This window comes from Corvus moneduloides, chromosome 4 (assembly GCF_009650955.1).
Source record: "Corvus moneduloides isolate bCorMon1 chromosome 4, bCorMon1.pri, whole genome shotgun sequence".
NCBI classification, from domain to species: domain Eukaryota; kingdom Metazoa; phylum Chordata; class Aves; order Passeriformes; family Corvidae; genus Corvus; species Corvus moneduloides.
Window position 1 is genome coordinate 59,538,479 of NC_045479.1, and position 18,965 is coordinate 59,557,443.

The 18,965-nt window shown below is 41.9% G+C and overlaps 1 protein-coding gene across 5 annotated transcripts in view; it reads left to right on the plus strand.

Annotated features, from left to right (window-relative positions):
• CELSR1 (cadherin EGF LAG seven-pass G-type receptor 1) overlaps positions 1–18,965 on the plus strand; it is a 168,427-nt gene that overhangs the window by 80,993 nt on the left and 68,469 nt on the right. For all 5 annotated transcript variants that reach the window (XM_032105934.1, XM_032105935.1, XM_032105930.1 and 2 more), the window contains exons 3-5: positions 9,194–9,416; positions 13,840–13,955; positions 16,594–16,682. In XM_032105934.1, the coding sequence (XP_031961825.1) occupies positions 9,194–9,416; positions 13,840–13,955; positions 16,594–16,682 (428 nt within the window). The remainder of the gene's footprint in view (positions 1–9,193; positions 9,417–13,839; positions 13,956–16,593; positions 16,683–18,965) is intronic.

Genomic DNA, 18,965 nt, shown 5'->3' on the forward strand with positions numbered 1-18,965 from the left:
AGATGCATATGTAGTAAGGGTAGAGGGTGATTGTGCCTCTTAAAAATAAATGGAGGGAGGGATATTCCTCTGTAAACGAATGTGTTATGCAAAGGGATGCTTTATTCTTACACCTCCAGCTTCTTCACTGGTTTTAAGGTGGGATTTTTAGGAAGAGATTTATTCCAAGTAAGACAATGCAAATTGCAGACACAATGGCATAATCTAGTTTGAGTTTTATCTTTGACATCTATAATGATGTCATCCCCCTGATAATACATCCAGAGATAAAGCTTAGGCTTTTATTGAAAGGCACTGCTTCATCACCGTATCTTACACCAAATCACTGCAATTTTATTATGATGAATTGTCTTACATGTAAACCTGCCAGAGTTCAACATAACTGGAAATTTTTGTGCATTTCTTTTTCTCTTGTGTAGATTTTTACTGTGTTTAGTTCTGTGAGAGAGACAGAACCTAAAAGGTTTCTAAAGCTTTACCTTACAGGTCAAATGCTGAAGGAGGTGACACCTTGCGAGGGCCCTGTACATTACAATAAATGGTTCAATAATTTAGAGAGCTAAGAGACCGTTGTCAAATCAGCCAAGATTAAAGATGAAGACATTAAGAAATTATCCACTGGACCCCACAGGGCAAAATTTGTTGTTAAGTAGGTGTGGCAGGCTAAAGGCTTGGATGCTTAAGGCTTTTTCCAACCAAAACGACCCTGTGATTCTATGGGTTTTTCTCATCCACCACATCTAAAGCATTCCAAAAGAGTGCTTTTCCTCAGCATTTCCTCAGAAGCCTGGGGGTGATTATGTCTGGTGCTGTGGGAGCAGGCAGCAGGGGGAAACCAGTCATTGTGTGCACCCCTTCCCACTGGCTCATTGCAGGAGACCAGTGCCCAGGTTTCACACAGAGATGTCTCTTCATGAGTTTGCCATTGGGCATGTGCCCTACCTCTCCGAAACAAGCAGCTGGGGCTTTTTTTGGAGGTATTGGCACCAGTCCATGGGCTATAAAATCATGAGTTACCTCTTTTCTTTCCCAGACCATAAGGTGAGCTTCAAAATTTGGTGTTTTCTTAAATGGAGAATATTTTACTGTGGCATCTGGCTCCTTGCTCACCAGGTTGCTCTCAGAAAAAAAAATCACAATACTTCTGATAAATCTTGGTTGGACTACTGCTGCTCACACCATTCTGGCCTCATGACTCAGAAAGGTGAGTTGCCTGGTGTAGATGGAGTGGAAACTTAATGCCTGGGAATTTTTAATCCTCAACAAATACGCAAAGAAGAGACCACAGGTATTCAGTTGTGACTTTTGTCTATGCTCTGTTCTTGCTGGCACTGGTGGAAATTGCTTAGGAAGGTGAGGTCCAGTGATTGTGCAACACTGAGCATATATCATCTTGAGAACATGCTCATAATTTCTGCAATCCACAGACTAATTCATTTCTCCAACAGATGTGCCCCAAATATCACTAATCCTCCTCAGTATTGTTTCTTCTCCCTTCCACCTCCCCCAGTTATTCCTTCTCATTTAAATGCAAAAACACAAAACAACCCAAATCATCAATCCATCCATCCCTCTCTGCGGGGTGTCTTTTGTTTTGCTTTGTTTTGTGACCAGGGAAGGGGAGGAGTTGAGGGAAAATGGATCATCTTTGCTCAGGCTGGTGGTGCTCCAGGATCCTGGGCCTGGTTTGGGGCTCTCAAAGGGCCAGGCACTGTTTCAGTGGCTGCTCTGCGTGTGCATTGCATCAGCAGGCACAGCCGGAAGCAGCTTGAGAGATGGAGACCTGCTTTTGCTGCCTTCGCTTTTGTAAAATACAGTTTAGCTTGGTTTCCGGTGGGGAAGGATCAGCAGGTAGGACGGAGTTCTGGCCTTTCCCTTGCCTGTTGGGCCCATGGGACACTTTCATGGTGGTCTTCCTCCTCCCAGAAGCTTGCAGGACTTCAGAGCAGCCAGGGTGCAGATGCTTTCCTTGAGGACCCTGGTGGGAAGAGGAACTCTGAAGGTTCAAGTAGCATCATCCTGTTGAAGTGTGAGGGGGAATGGGAGCTCCCTCAGAACAGACAATTTTGGTTGTACATTTTGGGCTGGAATTTTACTGCCAAGAACTCTTAGATGCCTTAGGCCAGCAGATGACACCCACAGCTTCAGAGGCAAATAAAAGAGAATAAAAAGTTTCTCACATCCGTTATTTTAAAGCATCTCATGGTTAAAAATCTTGTGACCCTTATTTAGCTGAGTCATGATTTTTGAAAATCTGAATTGTGAGTTATCAGGGATGCCTAGGGAGAACTTTATGGAAGAAGCACAGGGAAGGGAGAAGGGTGATGGTAAAGGAGAGGTATAAGATATATCTATATATATGTATATGTATCCAAAAGAGCAGTGCTAATTCTGCACACTTCCTTCCCACCAGCTCAGAGCTTAGTGCTTATGCCCACGGAAAAACTAAAGTAGATCCAGAGATAAAAGGGTGATTTCCGGAGTATTTATTATAGAATCACTTCTACCTATCACTTCAGAGAACTGCTTGGCAAGCTATATACGTAGTGTGAGAGGAATGTTACTTTGCTTAGTGTTATAAAGTCAGGTTACTCTCCTGCAAATACATGTTATTAAATCTGGAATGGTGAGCAACTGAAATTCTGCAGGACAGCTGTCACTGCAAGTCAGCAGTGTGAATGTGTATGTGTGGAGTATGTCTGTAGAGGTACTTATGTATTATTTTACTTCAACCTGTTTCTCATAATATGCCTTTATAAGGCAGAAAGCAGCAAAGGAAGCAGAAAGCAAAAGAAAGGAGGGAAACTGTAAAATAGACCTTAAGCTGGTGTTTCTCCCTATAAGAGGATTTGGGATAATTTAAATTAACCTAAATCAGTCCCAGTGCTAAAAATGTAAACAAATGAGTGAAAGGAAAGACCAAAATGTATTTTCAAGTTTAAAGGTTTAGTAGCAGTGTAATTTAGAAACCTCACAAAGTCATGACCATCAGTGTCAATAGTATTGAGTCTGCATGGCCTCTCTGAAGTGGCTGTAGGGGTTTGGCCCTTGATTTCTAACAAACCCAGATTTTACATCTGTTATTCAAATAACACTTCTGAGTCAAATGTAAAATGGTACATGAATTTAGTTGTCCCCTAATTAATCTCAGTCACTAGTACACCAGTGGCTTCTAACTTCTATTTGATCCAGCTTCCCCATCATTCAGAATGAGTTGGCTAGTGTTTCTGTTTGTCTCACATTTCATTGGTAATTGGCATTTGCTGCCAATTTGCTGGGAGGTAAGGCTGACGTCCCACGAGGTTCTGAGGGTGGACTTACGCACCACAGAGCCATTGAAGTCATTAATTTTCCTTTATGGGCAAAATCCACTGCTAATTTTTATTATTTGACTTGCACCTATGGTTTAGGCAAATTTTCCTGCAGTATATCCATGTACAATCAGTGGAGAGAGGTGGGTATCTACTGGAGATGTTGAGCCAGTTCACTTAAGGCAAGCATTGAGCCACTAGACTCACATGTGAGCCATCTAAAATGGCTTAAAGCTGTATTTCCATAACAGTTAAACCTTTCTCAGACCATTCCTTCATTCTTATTCCTGGGTGCATGGTCCTGCCTCCTTCCCACGTGCTTGCTGTGCTATTCATCCCATCAATCCTAGGAGGGACTTAATCGGAAGATCACTAACCCTTCAATAAAGAAATGAATGGTGTTTTGCCATCTTAGCTCTACAAATCAGTCAACTGCAGGATTACATGAATGCCTGCACAAGGGAGGGGGAGGAAACTGCGGCGTGCTTGGGGAAAGGAGGGGACTATGGTAACTCCCACTCAGTCTGAACTGCGGTGAAACCACCCCTAAAGCGCTGGATCCCAACCTCTTTATCTCTTGTTCCAGTAGAGATTTCCAAGTAGATTCTGCAGCTAATTTGTTTTTAACAACCTTCTTATTACTTAGGGCACTGATTGCTTTGGTGCCAATTGTCGTGTAAGGTTAGTAGTGCTTTTGTTACTAGAGGAAAAGGAGGATTGATTTCCCATAATGTGCAAGATAGCAAATACGTTTTTAATGATAGCTGGTTCTTTATTAGGGCAAAGGGTCAATGGGAATTGTTTGAAGAATTTAGTTGTTCTATTTCTTGTTGTTTCTCCTTTTGCCTTATTTCTTATGTATTCTCCTTTCCAGTTTAAAGTATACCATTTTAGGTGGGCTGCTCAAATCAGCTTCTCAAAATGATTTTTATTCTGGTAATGCAACTATAAACATAGAGAAGATTAATATGTGTCTAGAACAAGTGGCAGGATGAGGAGAGGGGAAAAGAATCAGTTCAAGTCAAACAGTCACAGACAGTGAGTGAAAAACTAACATGCCCAGGGAAACTGAAGAAAAAAAAAAAAGAGTATCAATGCAGATCTGCTGCTTCCTGTAAATATATATTTAATGTAGTGTTTCAGTTGAAAACAATCAGAGAATAGTAAAAAATTTTGAGGACTAGTCCCTAAACTGGTATATTGGGGAAACACACTGCAGTAAACTGATGTGAAGAGGAATTCTCTATGTAGTTGGATGCCATTATGTTGCTTCCAGAAAGCTTTTAAACATTATACAATGTTGTTGTTATGTCAAACAACTCATCAGCAAAACCACAGATTTCTGCGAAGACCAGCTCATTGATGGGCACCAGTGTGCTACTTGAAACCCACAATGTTAGCTCAGAAGGCATTTGCAACTGGGATATTATTGTCTCAGTTTTAAGACAGCTTATTATTATTTCTTTTCACTTTTTTCATCAGCATTTATTGTTTATTAGTTAAACTTTCATTACTTTATTTGGAATAGGTCAGAGGAAGACCAAATCTAACGAGCCTTTGTCTTTGCCTGTTCTTGTTATTTTGCACCTGATATTGTGGTGTCCTCACTTACATAAACTTAGCAACAGAAATTTTATGATTAATATCTTTGTAGCATTAGTCCTAAAATTAAAGAGGATATGTATTAAAGACAGGATGTTTGTGAATAGGATGCAGTGTCAAAAGCAACTATAACGTTTTGATCTCAAGGGCTTTAAAAATGGGAAGCACAACATAAAGGGCTGCAGAAAATCCACAGGACTCATCTTTAAGAGTCATCAATATTAATTGGGAGCCTATAAGATCAGCTACTGTCATGTCACAGTAAATTGATTTCTGGCAAGGGCCAGAATTTTTTCAAAGCCCAGGAATCTGCCAGCAGATAACAGGCAGCCACAGCCCGTGTTATCTGACAGTGCATGCTTTAGCTTTAGCAGCTGGAGGAGCTGATCTTCACATCCCCTGCTTGGATTTCACAGAGCTGTGATGTGTAACTAGTTTGTTCAGTGATTCCTAAAATGCAATGTGAAAAATAAAATCATATTAGTTAAGGAAGTGCTGTGAGGAGCAAAGAAGAGTTTCACGGGCTGGGTGAGTGGCTGAGCCATGTTGCCATCGCCAACATCACAGACCGACCCCAGGCTTTGTGTGACAGCTATTTGGGCTGTGCTTTTATCACCCCAGCCCCTCCAGACCCTCACTGCACAGCAGCTCTCCCTCTTCTGTACTATTTTTTCCTACCAGACTGTAAGGCCTCCCTTCTGACAGTGCATCCCAGCCCTCCGACCTTCAGCTGCAAGCAGGCACACAGGCGCTTTTCATTCCCGAAGGCTGGCGCGTGCAGCTCCCTTCCTTTTCTGCTGCTCAAGTAGCTCTTCCCTTAGGGCCTTCTGACTCCAGCTCCAGCCAGCAGCCAGCTCTTCCTTCAAGTCCATGCAGGCTTCGGTTCAAATTCTGAGGATGGTTTTTAAGCTGTGCCTCACAGCTCCTGCAGAGGAGAGCTGTGGGACAGCGATGTGTCCAAGGGGAGGTGGCTGCCCTTGGATGTGTCCAAGGGGAGGTGGCTGCCCTTGGAAGTGACAAACCCAAGAGTGACACAAAGGTGCCTTCTGCTGCCAGTCCTGATCAAAGCAGTGCTTTGAATTCTTGCTCAGATGGCTACTCCATAAAGGCAAAAATGTTTTGTTTCTAAATAATCCCAGGCACTTTTGGAAAAAATTATAATTAAGGTTTTTAAGTGCATAAAACAAAAGGTTTTTTGGTAATCTTTGTACCTCGAATCACAGTAACACCTTGAATTTGCAGTTGAGATTTCAAAACCACTATTTTAATATATTTTGGTAAATACACAAAATATGAAAATTCAACGTCAAAGAATATGCATCAAATGCAGCTCTCATTTAGATTACAGACTTAAGAGAATTCAGAATAATTTTAGTAACTGGGACATCAATAATGCTACAGCTGAATGAATATAGTACAAAGAATCTTGAGGTATATTCTTTTAATTTACTCCTTTAGACATCATAATGAAAAGAAATAATAAATACAATTCAATAGAACTTTTCTGTAAGCTTTCTTTTGTCTTAAATAGTTTTATGGCTTGTATAAGTACAGGTATCTAAATAAATGGTCTGTACATTCTTGTTATATCACAGAATTCATACAGAGCCATCAATGACTTCCAGCTTAGGCTTTTGTATTTCACCTCTGTATCGCCATGGCATTTCCTCAGCATGCTGCAATGCCAGGAATCTCTCCTTTTAGCTCACCCTTTCTCTCTCTGTGTATTCAAGCCTGCGTGTTATTTGCTTTTCCAAAATACATCATTCTGTTCCCAGAAAGCCTTGATGAGAGTCTCTCTCTGAGTCAGAGGCTTATTTCACAAAATATCCTACAATTTTTTTTAAAGCAACAAGCCTGTGTTTTGTCTTTCTATAGGAATTTTGTTTTTCCATTTTTTTGAGTGTTTTGGTACACAAGATATGTGTATAAGGGCTGTGCTTATGTAGTGAATCATCAACAAGTGCTTGCTGTAATGTCCTCCTAAAACATCTGATGCGTGTGTGCACTGTGTATGACATATCCTATATACCAGGGGAATTTCCTGTCTTGGATGATATGTATCATTTTTTCCAAAGGAAACACGCTGTAGAGCATTTAAAAGTATTAAGGAAAGTGTATTCACATAATCTTGCCTGATACGTAGAGCTGATAAATGGAAACAGGAAGATACTTATCAAGTGATTTTCACAGCATTCACTTAATATGTTAAAGTGAGAATGTAGGAACATCAGTGCTGAAGTGGCAAAGCTCTAACCACAGACTTGGTCTCAAGGCTATATGGGTATAGTTCAGAGTAAGGCACAGAGCAGGTCGATCCTCCAGAGCTTGAGCCCACCTGGATGGGGAGTGCATTTGCCTGGCTCCTGATCATAGCAGTCTTGTGTTTGCTCCTGCTTTTTGCCAGCTTAAACCATACCTGTCTGAAAGGCACGTGATGCTGATGTGAGAAGAAAGAGGCAGCAAAGCTGGAGAGCCAAAACCACCAGGCTGCCCACCTCACCATTATCTCAGAGATCACTACCCTTGGGGGCATTGGCTAAACCAGCTGCAAACCACGTCAGCTTACAGGCCTGGCCCAGAAAGGAGGTGCAGATCCTGGTTTGGGTGCAGCAGTACTGCTGGCTGCAGCCTGCCTCCTGGTGTGGGCAGCCTTTGGCGTGGGAACCTGTGGGGAGCAGGGCTGTGGGGCAGCAAATAGAGGCAAAAGTTTCCATTTAAATTTGCCTTTGTTAATGAGTCACTGCCCACAGCTCCTGCTGCTTTTACTTTCCTACAGGAATGTATTTTCATGGTTTTAACTGTGCTTGAATCAATCACAGAATGGTCGGGGTTGGAAGGGGTCTCTGCTATCCAACCCCCTGCTAAAGCAGGTACACCTAGAGCAAGTTATGCAGGATCACATCCAGATGGGTTTTGAATATCTCCAGAGAAGGAGACTCCGCAGCCTCTCTGGGCAGCCCATTTCAGTGCGCTGTCACCCTCAAAGGAGACAAGTTTTTCCTCATTCTCAGATGGAACTTCCTACTTTTCAGTCTGTGCCCGTTGCCCCTTCTTGTCCTGTTGCTGAGCACCACTGTAAAGAGCCTGTCCCAATGTAATTGTATCACCTGGTGGCGAGTAATAATGCAAACACTGAGCTGTTAGAAATCTACTCCTTCAGCTGGCTGTATTGAGTAGTTTTGCTCTACATTTATTTGTCAGACACAGTTACTTGGTTCAATTCAACTATATGCCTCCTCCAGTTTCTCTGAACAGTTTTACATGTGGGGATGTGAACATGCTTTATACCACAGGAAGACACATGTCAAAACAGCAAATGTTAACTAATTATACTCATACAGAGGGTTTAGCTTTCTGTACAATGATTAATTCAGCAGCTGCTTTTGTCCCAACTGCAGCAGATTTTTTAAAATGAATATCCTCTCTACGTTACTTCTTTTAAATTGGGATTCATTCTCAGATTTTGGGCAAGCACAGGAAAAAAAAAACCCACAGCATATGCACAAAGCAAGACACTGCATTCTTTAGTATTGTATTTAACGGCAGCCTTCCTTCATGCTTTGGAGATGAATAAAGATGAAGTATTTAGGGGTGAAACACTTTAGGCAAGTGGCACACAGAATCTGTAACTTCTGTGGAGAGTTACCACACCCTGCTCCAAAGGGTTCAGAAAATGGTCATCACCTGCAGGATGCATTTGTGGGAAAAGGTGGAAGCAATCCATATGTCATCTGTATCCTGCTTATTCTTGCCATAGAAATTTTGAGAGCTTTGTCATGAGCTCATCCATGCCCTGTTGCCACAATGGGCAGCAAAGCCAAATTCCATTCAAGACAAAGTGAAAGCATTTATCTGTTTTACACAATTTCCAACTGTAGTGAAGCACCAAAAATAATTTGCACATATTTTGGTTGACAGGGAATGTGCAGGTTTTTTACCTCCTTCCATCTAGATCTGTCTGTCACCAGCTCTATATTTGTCACCCAGTTTGGAAGCAACCAAGGAATCTGAAAACCAGAGGCCAATGTTGTTGGATATTTGCAAGAGGATTACTCAGCAAATCATATCCCACACTTCCTTGAAAATTCAGACTTGAAGAAGATACAACATCCTTACCCCAACAGTCACAGGCTTGTACCTCGGTTGCTTAGGAGGTCGGGTGTAGAAGTTTGGAAGCAGCTTAACCTGTAGCAGAACCACTTGGGTAGCTGAAGTGTCACAGCTTGCTGGCTGGGGTGAGGTGTCACCTTCCCTGATGTCTGCTTCTCCCCTTGCAGGAGAGTCCTGTGAAGTGAACGCACGCTCTGGCCGCTGTGCTCCAGGGGTGTGTAAGAATGGAGGAACCTGTGTGAACCTGCTCATCGGGGGCTTCAAGTGCGAGTGCCCCCCAGGCGAGTACGAGCGGCCGTACTGCGAGATGACCACCAGGAGCTTCCCCCCTCAGTCCTTCATCACCTTCAAGGGCCTGCGGCAGCGCTTCCACTTCACTGTCTCCCTCATGTAAGTCCCAGCGGGGAAGGGTTCTGTGGCTGATGGCTTCTTGCTTGAGCTTGGGACTGTTTGTCACATAGTGTTACCCACCGAAGACCTACCCCTGAAGGTCACTGTGAGGATTTCTGACGGTGACTCCTGCGAGCAGGGCACTGGCATGTTATTTGAAAGCATTTGGTTTTCTGCCCTTCTGTGGATGTTTCTGAATTGCTGACTCACGACCTTCCCTGTTGTAACTCAGGGTGATGGAGTGGGGAGAAGGGAAACCAGGACCACTCTGGCCACCCATCAGCAGCCTTCAGCCACAAAAGTGCCGGGGTGGATGTTGGGTTTGACACTTTTACTAGCTGGGCCTTTGGCTTCTTGACCTTCAGCCCAGCTTCAGAACCCATCCGTTTATGCTCCTCATTTGGGAGCACTCTTCCTGTCTCCTGTTTCCCCACCTGTGAGAGGACCTGGGCATGTCAGGCCATGGCTAAGCATAGTCTGGTCCTTCTCAGGTTCTTGCTTTCCAGTGGTCCTCAGCCTTGGGATTGGGACAACCCCATCTGATCCAGCTCCTCGCCTAGCTCCTTCTGGCCTTCATACCCAGGTCCTGCTTCTGGGTCCATCCCAGCTCCCAGGCACAAGTAGTCTTATCCCCATCCCATCTGCCCCATGTTGGGCAGTCTTCTTCTGGGCTGTCACTTTTCCCCTGGGGGTGCTCAAGTAGGCAAGGAAGAGCAATGACAGCAGCCGCAGTCATGGGCAAGAGCTCTCCCTTGCCTGGGAAAAACCCCTCTTCTGGAGAAGACTTCCTGGGTCAGACATAGGATTTGCTTGGTGTGGAGCCAGAGCTTCAGGTGCACACATGCCTCTTCTCCAGGGAGGGGGTAGGTTTGCAGCTTTCCCATGGTTTAGCCAGTCAGGATTGACTTTTGGTTTTCCCTCACAGCTAACTGTGAGTAAACAACACAAAATGTGTTAGTCCTGACCCCAAAGAGCAGGGCTGGGTAATTTTTAACAGGTATAACAGCAGCTGCAAGGACAGACCTGTTTGTGTGTCTGTCCAGAGAAAGTGGTCAGGGAGAACACCTTCAGGCTTATGTCCCCTCCAGCACCCAGCCATTACCTGGTGTTTCACATCTGTGCCAGATCACTTTTTTACAGCATGTTTTTCAGTACTGTCCTTCAGCATAGTTTACTTTCCTGAAATAAGATCCCAGAGGGACTCCCCATGCCTTATGTTCTGTTAATATAAGTAAGTAATGCCCCATCCCTGTAAATGTCCAAGGCCAGGCTGGATGGGACTTGGAGCAACCTGGTCTAGCAGAAAATGCCCCTGCCCATGGCAGGGTGGTTGGAACTAGGTGGTCTTTATGGTCTCTTCCAACCCAAACCATTCTATCATTTTATGATTCTATCATTTTATCTTTCATCTGCCTTAATCCCAAAGTCGAAATTTTATGGAATCTTGACATTTTGGTTAAATCAGAAAGCACAGACATGGTTTGCACACAAGCCAAGGCAAGGAAGAATTGTGCCTGTGAAGATTGTTTTAGAGCATTAGGTCTAAGTACACAGAAAAACTGAAGAGCAAAAGCCTCTGTTGGATTTCTCAGACCTACAGTGAGAGAGCAAACAAAGGAGCAGTCTGGGCTGGCTGCCAGCATGAATTGCCTGCACTACCCTTGACTTGTCCCCTCAGCCATGAGGTGTCATTTTTCAGGCTTTTGGAAAGAGAGCTTTGACGTTTAGGGTGCTTCAAGTTAAAATGACTCAAATGCTCTGTGTAGGGGTTACTGAAAAATAGCAAAGTACTGTACAAAGGTAGTGCTTACACCAGGGTTTCTTCACCATCTTTAGAACCACAATGGCATATTTAGTCATGAGCTAAACACCACTTAGTCCACTCAGTGTGACTATAAGAATTCTAGGCCATCATGAGGTTCATCCCACACTGTCTGGAATGACAACACATTTAGCTTTTCACACCTGAAGTTCACTTCTATTTACACTAGCTATTTCTTTGGCTTTTATTATCCCTTAGTGGAAGAGGAAAACATTATGTGAGGATCAGGAGAATTAGCAGTTTGACTGCTAATGATGATGATTTGCCGTTACTATTTTGGTGATTTCGGAGCATTCGTAAAATCCCAGGATGTCCAACTTCCCTCGGCCTCAGGTGACTCATGACCCACACCTAGCAAAGAGCAGGATGTTTGCATTGTCCAGTCTCATAACTAAAATGAGTTTTAAAGTATTTAGGTTATGACCATGCATGTCTTTCTGCTCCCAATATTATGTATCTTCCTTGCTTAATTCCAACACTTACTACTCCTTCACTCCAAGAGACACTGGTACTGGAGAGGTTTTCTTATTGTTTATGCAAAATTCTCTAAAAAAGAGTCTTCTGTTTCCTATGTCGTGAAATTAAACATATCCCTTCTATTAAAGACCAGTATTTTTTCCCCAGCTAGTGGGTGATAACCAGACAAGTTCAAAAGCAGCAGTGCTTTTAACGATGAGTATGATACAAAAGTTGCTTTTGACTAGTCACAAAGAATGGAACTGAGCAAAGATAAAGAAATATACAAAATGGCTTAATAATGTAATAGTTTAATAAATAATGGTTTCATACTTAAAATTATAGTAAGAAATTGTAAGAATATGAGAAAATATATTCAAACAGAACTAAGCTTCCTGTTGTTGCTAATCATGCTAAATCTTCCTGCCCACTGAAGAAGCATCACTAGTATTATTCATATTTCCTTTGCTCATATATATTGTGGATAAATGTGATCAAAATATTTGGATAAAGCAGTTATCCATGAAAAAATAGTATTGGGAAATGTTTTACATATTTTTTTGTCCTTTGGATGAAATGTTTCATGGTGAAAAGTGAAAACTAAATCCATTTTTTGATAGTATTGATATATTTCAATGGTATTGTAATTAATTTAGTTTGCCTTTTACTTGTATAATATTATGATAAACAAAGCTAGAAATAAATATGTATTTCAAAACTGATTAAAAGTAATCAAAATATTAATTAATATTTTGATGGAGTATAATACATATTCTTTGAAATTTGTATTTTACGGGAAATATCAAATTTGTGATTTCTTTTTTTTGAACCAGAACAATTCATAATCCTTCAAAAACATTAAAAAATATATTAATAAAATTTCCCATTTCCATGTAGCTCAAATTCTGAAATGTCTTTACTCACTGTGATCCACAACATACATATACCTAACAAACAACTTCTGGTAAAAAATATTATTTGTCTTTGAAACTTTTTCTTTCAAATACCAACCCTGGTATTCTAAAATACTGCTTCATTCACATTCTCTGAATGTGGGTTTTGTTGCATCACATGAGAGTTTTGCTATTAGACAAGATAGGACAGGCACAAGAGTCACTTCTTATTGTGTGTGGAAGACAATTTTCATTAGCTGTGTTCAGCATTTCATTCATTTGTAGGAAAAGTGGGTTCATTTAAATCAGGCATATTTCCTGAAGTTCAAAATACAAAATCAGACTAAACTGCCATTGGGAAACATAAGAAATTCCCATGGTTTCTCTCTTTTTCTCTCTTTATCTAATATTAATCTTTGTAAAAATGTTAATGTAAAGTGTAATAATTTTTTTTTGCATTTCTGAGTAGATGAAAGCTGTGTGCAACTCTCCAGAGATAAGAGAATTAAATTAAAAATTATAAAATACTCACAACAAGCAGAAATTTGAAAAAAATGTTCTGTGCTGACAAAAAAAGAGAACAAGCCTTTTTTAAAAGTGGGGTTGCCCCTTTTTCTGGTAGAAAGATACATCCCATATTAGTAGCACAAGAAAAATAAAACCAAAATGCACCTATTGGTGCTGATTTAGTGAAATCATTTAAGAGTTTATTTTCCTTCCTCCAATTGACTGACCTGTTGATTGACTAACCCTGATTTTCTACATGGCGTTATTAAAGTAACACTTATTCTTCTTTCCCCTGACCTCCCCATCAGGCTTTTTTAATCAGTTGATGACTGTCCTAGGACCCTGTAGCATTTAGACAGCAAGCAGGCAGCAAGGATCCCCCCTTTGATGTGAAAATGCTTTCTAGCTGTCAGACTGTTTGCAGAGCACAAGAAGTGCTACTGTTTGGCAAGTGTCAGATACTGCTGTTGCATCTTGTGTCTGCCTAATTTTAGCCCTCCTGAGGGTCAGCAGACCTCTGCAGGGTAGATTTCTGTAATTCCCATCTGCTTGCCTTGTTGATTGTGAAAGAGTAGATTTATCCTGTGGCTGACTCCTCAGTTTTACAATTTTCTGTCTGAAGATTGATTCAAAGGCTTGTTCTTCTGCTAAACACAATGCCATCTTTCTTCTGGGTGACTTGACCATCAGTTTTCAATCCATAAGCTGTTATAGCAGAAACTAACTCCATGTCTCTGTGTTCTAGGTTTGCAACCAGGGAGAGGAATGCTCTCCTCCTCTACAATGGGCGTTTCAACGAGAAGCACGACTTCATTGCCCTGGAGATCATTGAGGAGCAGATCCAGCTCACCTTCTCTGCAGGTGAGGTCCCATCTGAGTTGAGCGTTTCTGCTAGAGGTCAGAAGATCCTCTCAAGCTGTTTGGAAATGCACTTCAGTGATTTTATAGGGCTATTTGCTGCCTCATTAATTTACTGGCTGACATTGCACAGTACACAACTGATGCCGGGTGTACTCTAGATTGTAGCGGTTTGTGGTGATTACACTCACGGTCGTAGGCAGGAGCTTGTCAACATATCAGTTATAAAAGCCAGAGTTTATGACTACTATAAAAGATTGGGGCTAGCCTGAATGTTGGCCCCCAAGCCAGTGTTTGCTTAAATGAGACTTCTCTTTATCACACTGTGATAAGTGTTGTGTGTTTATGCATTTTTACACTACACCATCAGAGGAACATAGGTGCATAAATGTTATCTAAATAATCCATGCAAGCCAAAGGAAAAGCTAGCAGAAGTGAAAACTGCCTGTCATTCATTAGGGATTGAGGAGGAGCAGCGCTGTCTCTAGAATGCATTTCTGCACTGGAGAAGCATCTCCTCTTAGAAGAAGCCATAAACAGCAACAAATTTAGGAGAGCTTAGCTGCCCACTCATTGCTACAGTAGGCCAGGAAACAAGTGGCAGCTTTGGCATTTGCTTGCTTTCTGCACTAGGACTAAACCAGTGTCTTCTGGAGCTTGCAGGAGAAGAGAGAGGAGGGCTGACAGGCAAAGTTCAAGCAGTACATATCCCCAGAAGCAGATCTGTGCTTTCAGTGGCAAGGCTTTGGTGACTAAACGAAATCTCAGTAGTGCAGACAACCTCTGGTTGTCTCAGGTTTAAGGTATTTTTCCATTGAGACAAAGACAAATATCTGGGGAAGGCTGTTGTCCTGTAAGTCACGTGGAGTTATGTGTAGGTCAAGCGAGATGTTTATGCCTCTGTATTGGGCACGCAATTCAGGAGCTAATCCCGCTATTTCCCGTTATCCATATTCAGGATAGACATTGGAGTTCAAGTCACCTCCTGTTTTATTTTTGTGGAGAGTGAGACATTGCAAGCAGTAAAGCCATAGAAGCAGAAGCACAGCCCACGTTGGTGTTGCACACTCATCACCAGTGATGGCTGCTGCCCTCAGACCCCATGGTAAATCCTGTGTGACCCCACTGATTTACCAGCGATGCTTAAGTGAATATCTGGGCCCTTTGGGTTGAAGAGATCCGGTTACATTTCCCCTTTATTACCTCAAAGTTGTCTAAATTAGATTTTAAGGCAGGTTTCTGAATGGATTAGTGTAATGAAATAGTGTGCTGCAGAGAGATGTGCTTTCTTCTGTAGCTCTGCTCCGCCTGTCTAAACTTGAACGAAATTGCTTGGAAGGTACCCTGAGGATGAATGGGAAAAAAATAAATTCTGCTTGCACTTGTATGCATTTGAATGTGAAAGAACTCCTTTAAGATACATGAAACTAAATTTAGATTTGCACTGCTGCACCTGAGAGCAGGTCTGGTCCTGCATATTACAAATGGTATTTTCTTTGGAAGGAGAATGGTTTATGTTTTATAGTTTTAAGTGGCTTTTAACGAACAGTACAAGTTTTGGACACCTGATCTCACTTTATTACCTGTCGCAACAACTTTTTCACAGAAAGCAAAGCAAAAAGATTGCAGAACAATGATCTTTCTTTTTCAGACACTTGATAGCTGAGTAAAAAGCCCAGTTATTAGCACAGATTTTATCACTATATGATAAAAACCATCACAGCAGGATGTCATACATGCTAAGCTGAAATATGTACTGTTTAAATAACAGAAATATGAGGGATGAGAGTTAAAGGAGAGTAGGGGACACAAGAATAATGTTTCACTTAGGTATTTGTTGCAGATAGAGAGTTGAAAGTACATTTTAAGCTCAACAATACTATGAGCTTTGTTAGCTTACAGGGGGGAGTTACTTTTCCTGTGGTTTATTATGTAGAATTTTCCAACTGTTAAAAAAAAAAAAGGCAAAAGCGAGCAATCCCTTCTCTGTGCCAGGCCTGTTATGTACTTTCAACATGAATGTTTATTTTGCTGCTACCTCGAAACAGATATGCCTGGTTACTGAGCTGGTTCTGCTGACTCAGTCCTGGCTTAAAAAGCTTCAGCTTTCCAATTGCAATGGCAACGTCTTGCTTTCAAATTTAAATACCTAAAGGCTGCCAATAATTTCATTAATCACTGGTAAAAATTTTGCTGGGGCCCAAGGTTACCATGGGTACTTTTGGATTTTGCTTTCTCAGCTCTAACAGGGAGTAGGCTTCCCTTCCCTGGCAAAATATCCCATCACAATAGTCATCATAGTAAAAAACCTCAAAGGGTGCTTTTGGCGGAAATGCAGGGAAATTCATGTACATTTCTCCCTCAGCTGATCACTTCAGCAACAGCTGTATCTACCTAATGCATCTGCTACCATGCTTTACAGAAACATGATAAAAAATAACATAATTCACCCAAATGCACAAGAAGCTGGTTTTTGTGCACCAGAGTAACTCCATGAAACTGGGGTTATTTATTGTCTTGCAGGACAAAACCCAAATTCCCCCCTGATGAAGCAAGGTAGTTGCATGTGTGCCCAATGAGAGTCTCTCTGTGTTTCTTGCAGTGATGGTGACTTATTTTTCCCTTCCCCCTGTTTTTGCAGGAGAGACAACCACTACAGTGGCGCCGTTCATTGCGGGAGGGGTCAGCGATGGGCAGTGGCACTCGGTTCAGGTGCAGTACTACAATAAGGTAAGACTGACTCTGTTGGTGATAACCCTACTATTTATACAGCAACAGAGGTGTGGGTCATCTAGCTCTGACCTGACATATGCAGGTGACCTGAATTTTATTTATTTAACCAGGCACATTGGTATAGCTCTGCACAAATGGTACTAGTCTTGCTAACCTTGCCTGGGACAAATATTCTCTCATAGGGCTTTTGAGTTTTGACCCAGGAAGGCAAAATCAGACGTAGTACATCAGGTACTTGGAACTCTTTTAATTTTCAGTTTTTTAAACTGTTACAAGTGTCAGTGTATCTAAACCAACTGATTCACTTGTATCTTGTTAAGGAGTTGTGCTATGGAGGAGCCTTCAGTGTAATAACAGCCAACTATTAGTGTAGAATTTTTCTGAAACAAAGAAAATTCTTCCCTATAGCTGTATTTTCTTGTGTCAAATGACAAGTTTAGCTTGCACTAGCTTCTCTGGTTTGGAAAATATGATTATTAAATGGTTCACACCTATCAGTAGTAAAGCACTGTCTTACTCAGTAATTTTTTGTCTGCTTTATAAAAAGATACACAAGAGAAATGCAAAAGATATCACTGAATGCTGTCCATGTCACTCAGAGGTGGACTCTGGGGTCCCTGTCCCTCAGCTGCACCCTTGGTCACTGTCACTTGGTCATGGGGTCAGTCTGACTGAATTAAAAGGATTGCAGGCTCTCTGTGCAAAGCAGCCATTTCATGATGAACCAGAAAGTAGGCTTTTAGAGTGTACAGTGTCACTGTTTACAGGTAGATGTCAGAGATCTTCTATAAACCATAACAAAAATTAGAGAATTCATTTAGTGATTAAGAAGCATTGCTTTTAAGTCTGACATGATAGCATTATGGGGGATCACATAAGGAAATAGAGAAGCATTGTTGGCTGTTAAAAAGGAAACAGGATACTGGTGTAGGAACCTGAATGGAAGATGAAGGATTAATATGGTCAGCAAGTTCTTTATTTCCCAGTGCTGCATCCTTTCATCACAGTTTGTGTGGCAGTTTGAATGGGAGGATTAAAATTTTATTCTGACTCCTAGATAGGGTCTCCTAGCCTAAGGATATTTTATCAAGGCAATGAAAAGCTTTCTGTTAGTATTTTATATTTTTTAAATAAAATTTTAAAACTTAATTAAGTTTTGTGCTTAAGATACGTTATATACTCTGCTGTCTGGAGCCCAGAGAAATAAAAGTGAAACTTGGTGTGTTGCCATGCATGCATCTGTGGACATGGTGAGGCTCTTGCTCACAATCTGCAGTATGCCCTGTTTCCATGTGTACATATTTCTTAGAGGATGACTCTAGCAGAGTGAACAGCACTTGCTGAGGCAGTGGAGGGACACTCCAGCTTTCAGGCTCCTGAGCACAGGGAGAGCCGCTGGAGCAACTCTCTGAAGTGCCATTGAGCAGATAAGGGGCCCGAGCAGCAGAAAGACACTCTTTAAAAGGCAAAGAGATCTGACACAGATGTTAAAAATAAACCCCTGCCTCATTTTCAGGGCTTGCTGCAGTTCAAGCAGACTGGTAGGTGAGCCATGTTAGCAGCTGATGTTTTTTCGTTGTTAACATGTGTGTCCTGTCATCATTTTCTTCTTCTGCCCGAGTTTTTTTAAGTGAAATGAGCCAGTCTCCACTGAACAGGAGGAAATTCAGGGCAGAGAGGGAGAGCAGAGGGAAACACCAGGAAACACTGCTGACTTCACTGCCTTTGCCACTTGCATGACATGAAAGTGATGAAAAGCAGGGTCACTGTGTGGAGAGTAGCACCGTGCCCTTTGCTGTCCGTGTGAGAGACCGAGGTCATCACCTTCCCCTTAGCAGTATTTTTTGCAGAATGGTTAAGTTTGGGCTGGAGGGGGCAGCTCACAATATTGAGTAAATGGCACAAGTAGGATATGCTCACCAGTATGTATTCAGCATGCTCTCAGGACTTCCCAGCATGTCTGAGAATTGCATATGATGCACCAGCTCTCCAGTAGTGAAAGAGGGAGTGGTGCAGGGCAGTGACAGCTGGAGGCAGCTCTGCAGCCCTGCCCGCTGGGCTGCCCCCGCACCCTGCCCCAGGGTTAAGCCCTCACCTCAGCTGGTATTTGTTTGTAAAGCAGTTTCTTGGCTACTTCATGTTTTAACAAAGCTAGAAGTTCCTGTGAGTAGGTTGAAAAGACAGATAATTTAGGGATTCGAGTTGTGCCAAGAAAAATGGGATGCTGTGTCTAAACTTGACACAGTTGAGATGTTTGAACAACAGAGTACCAAAACTCAT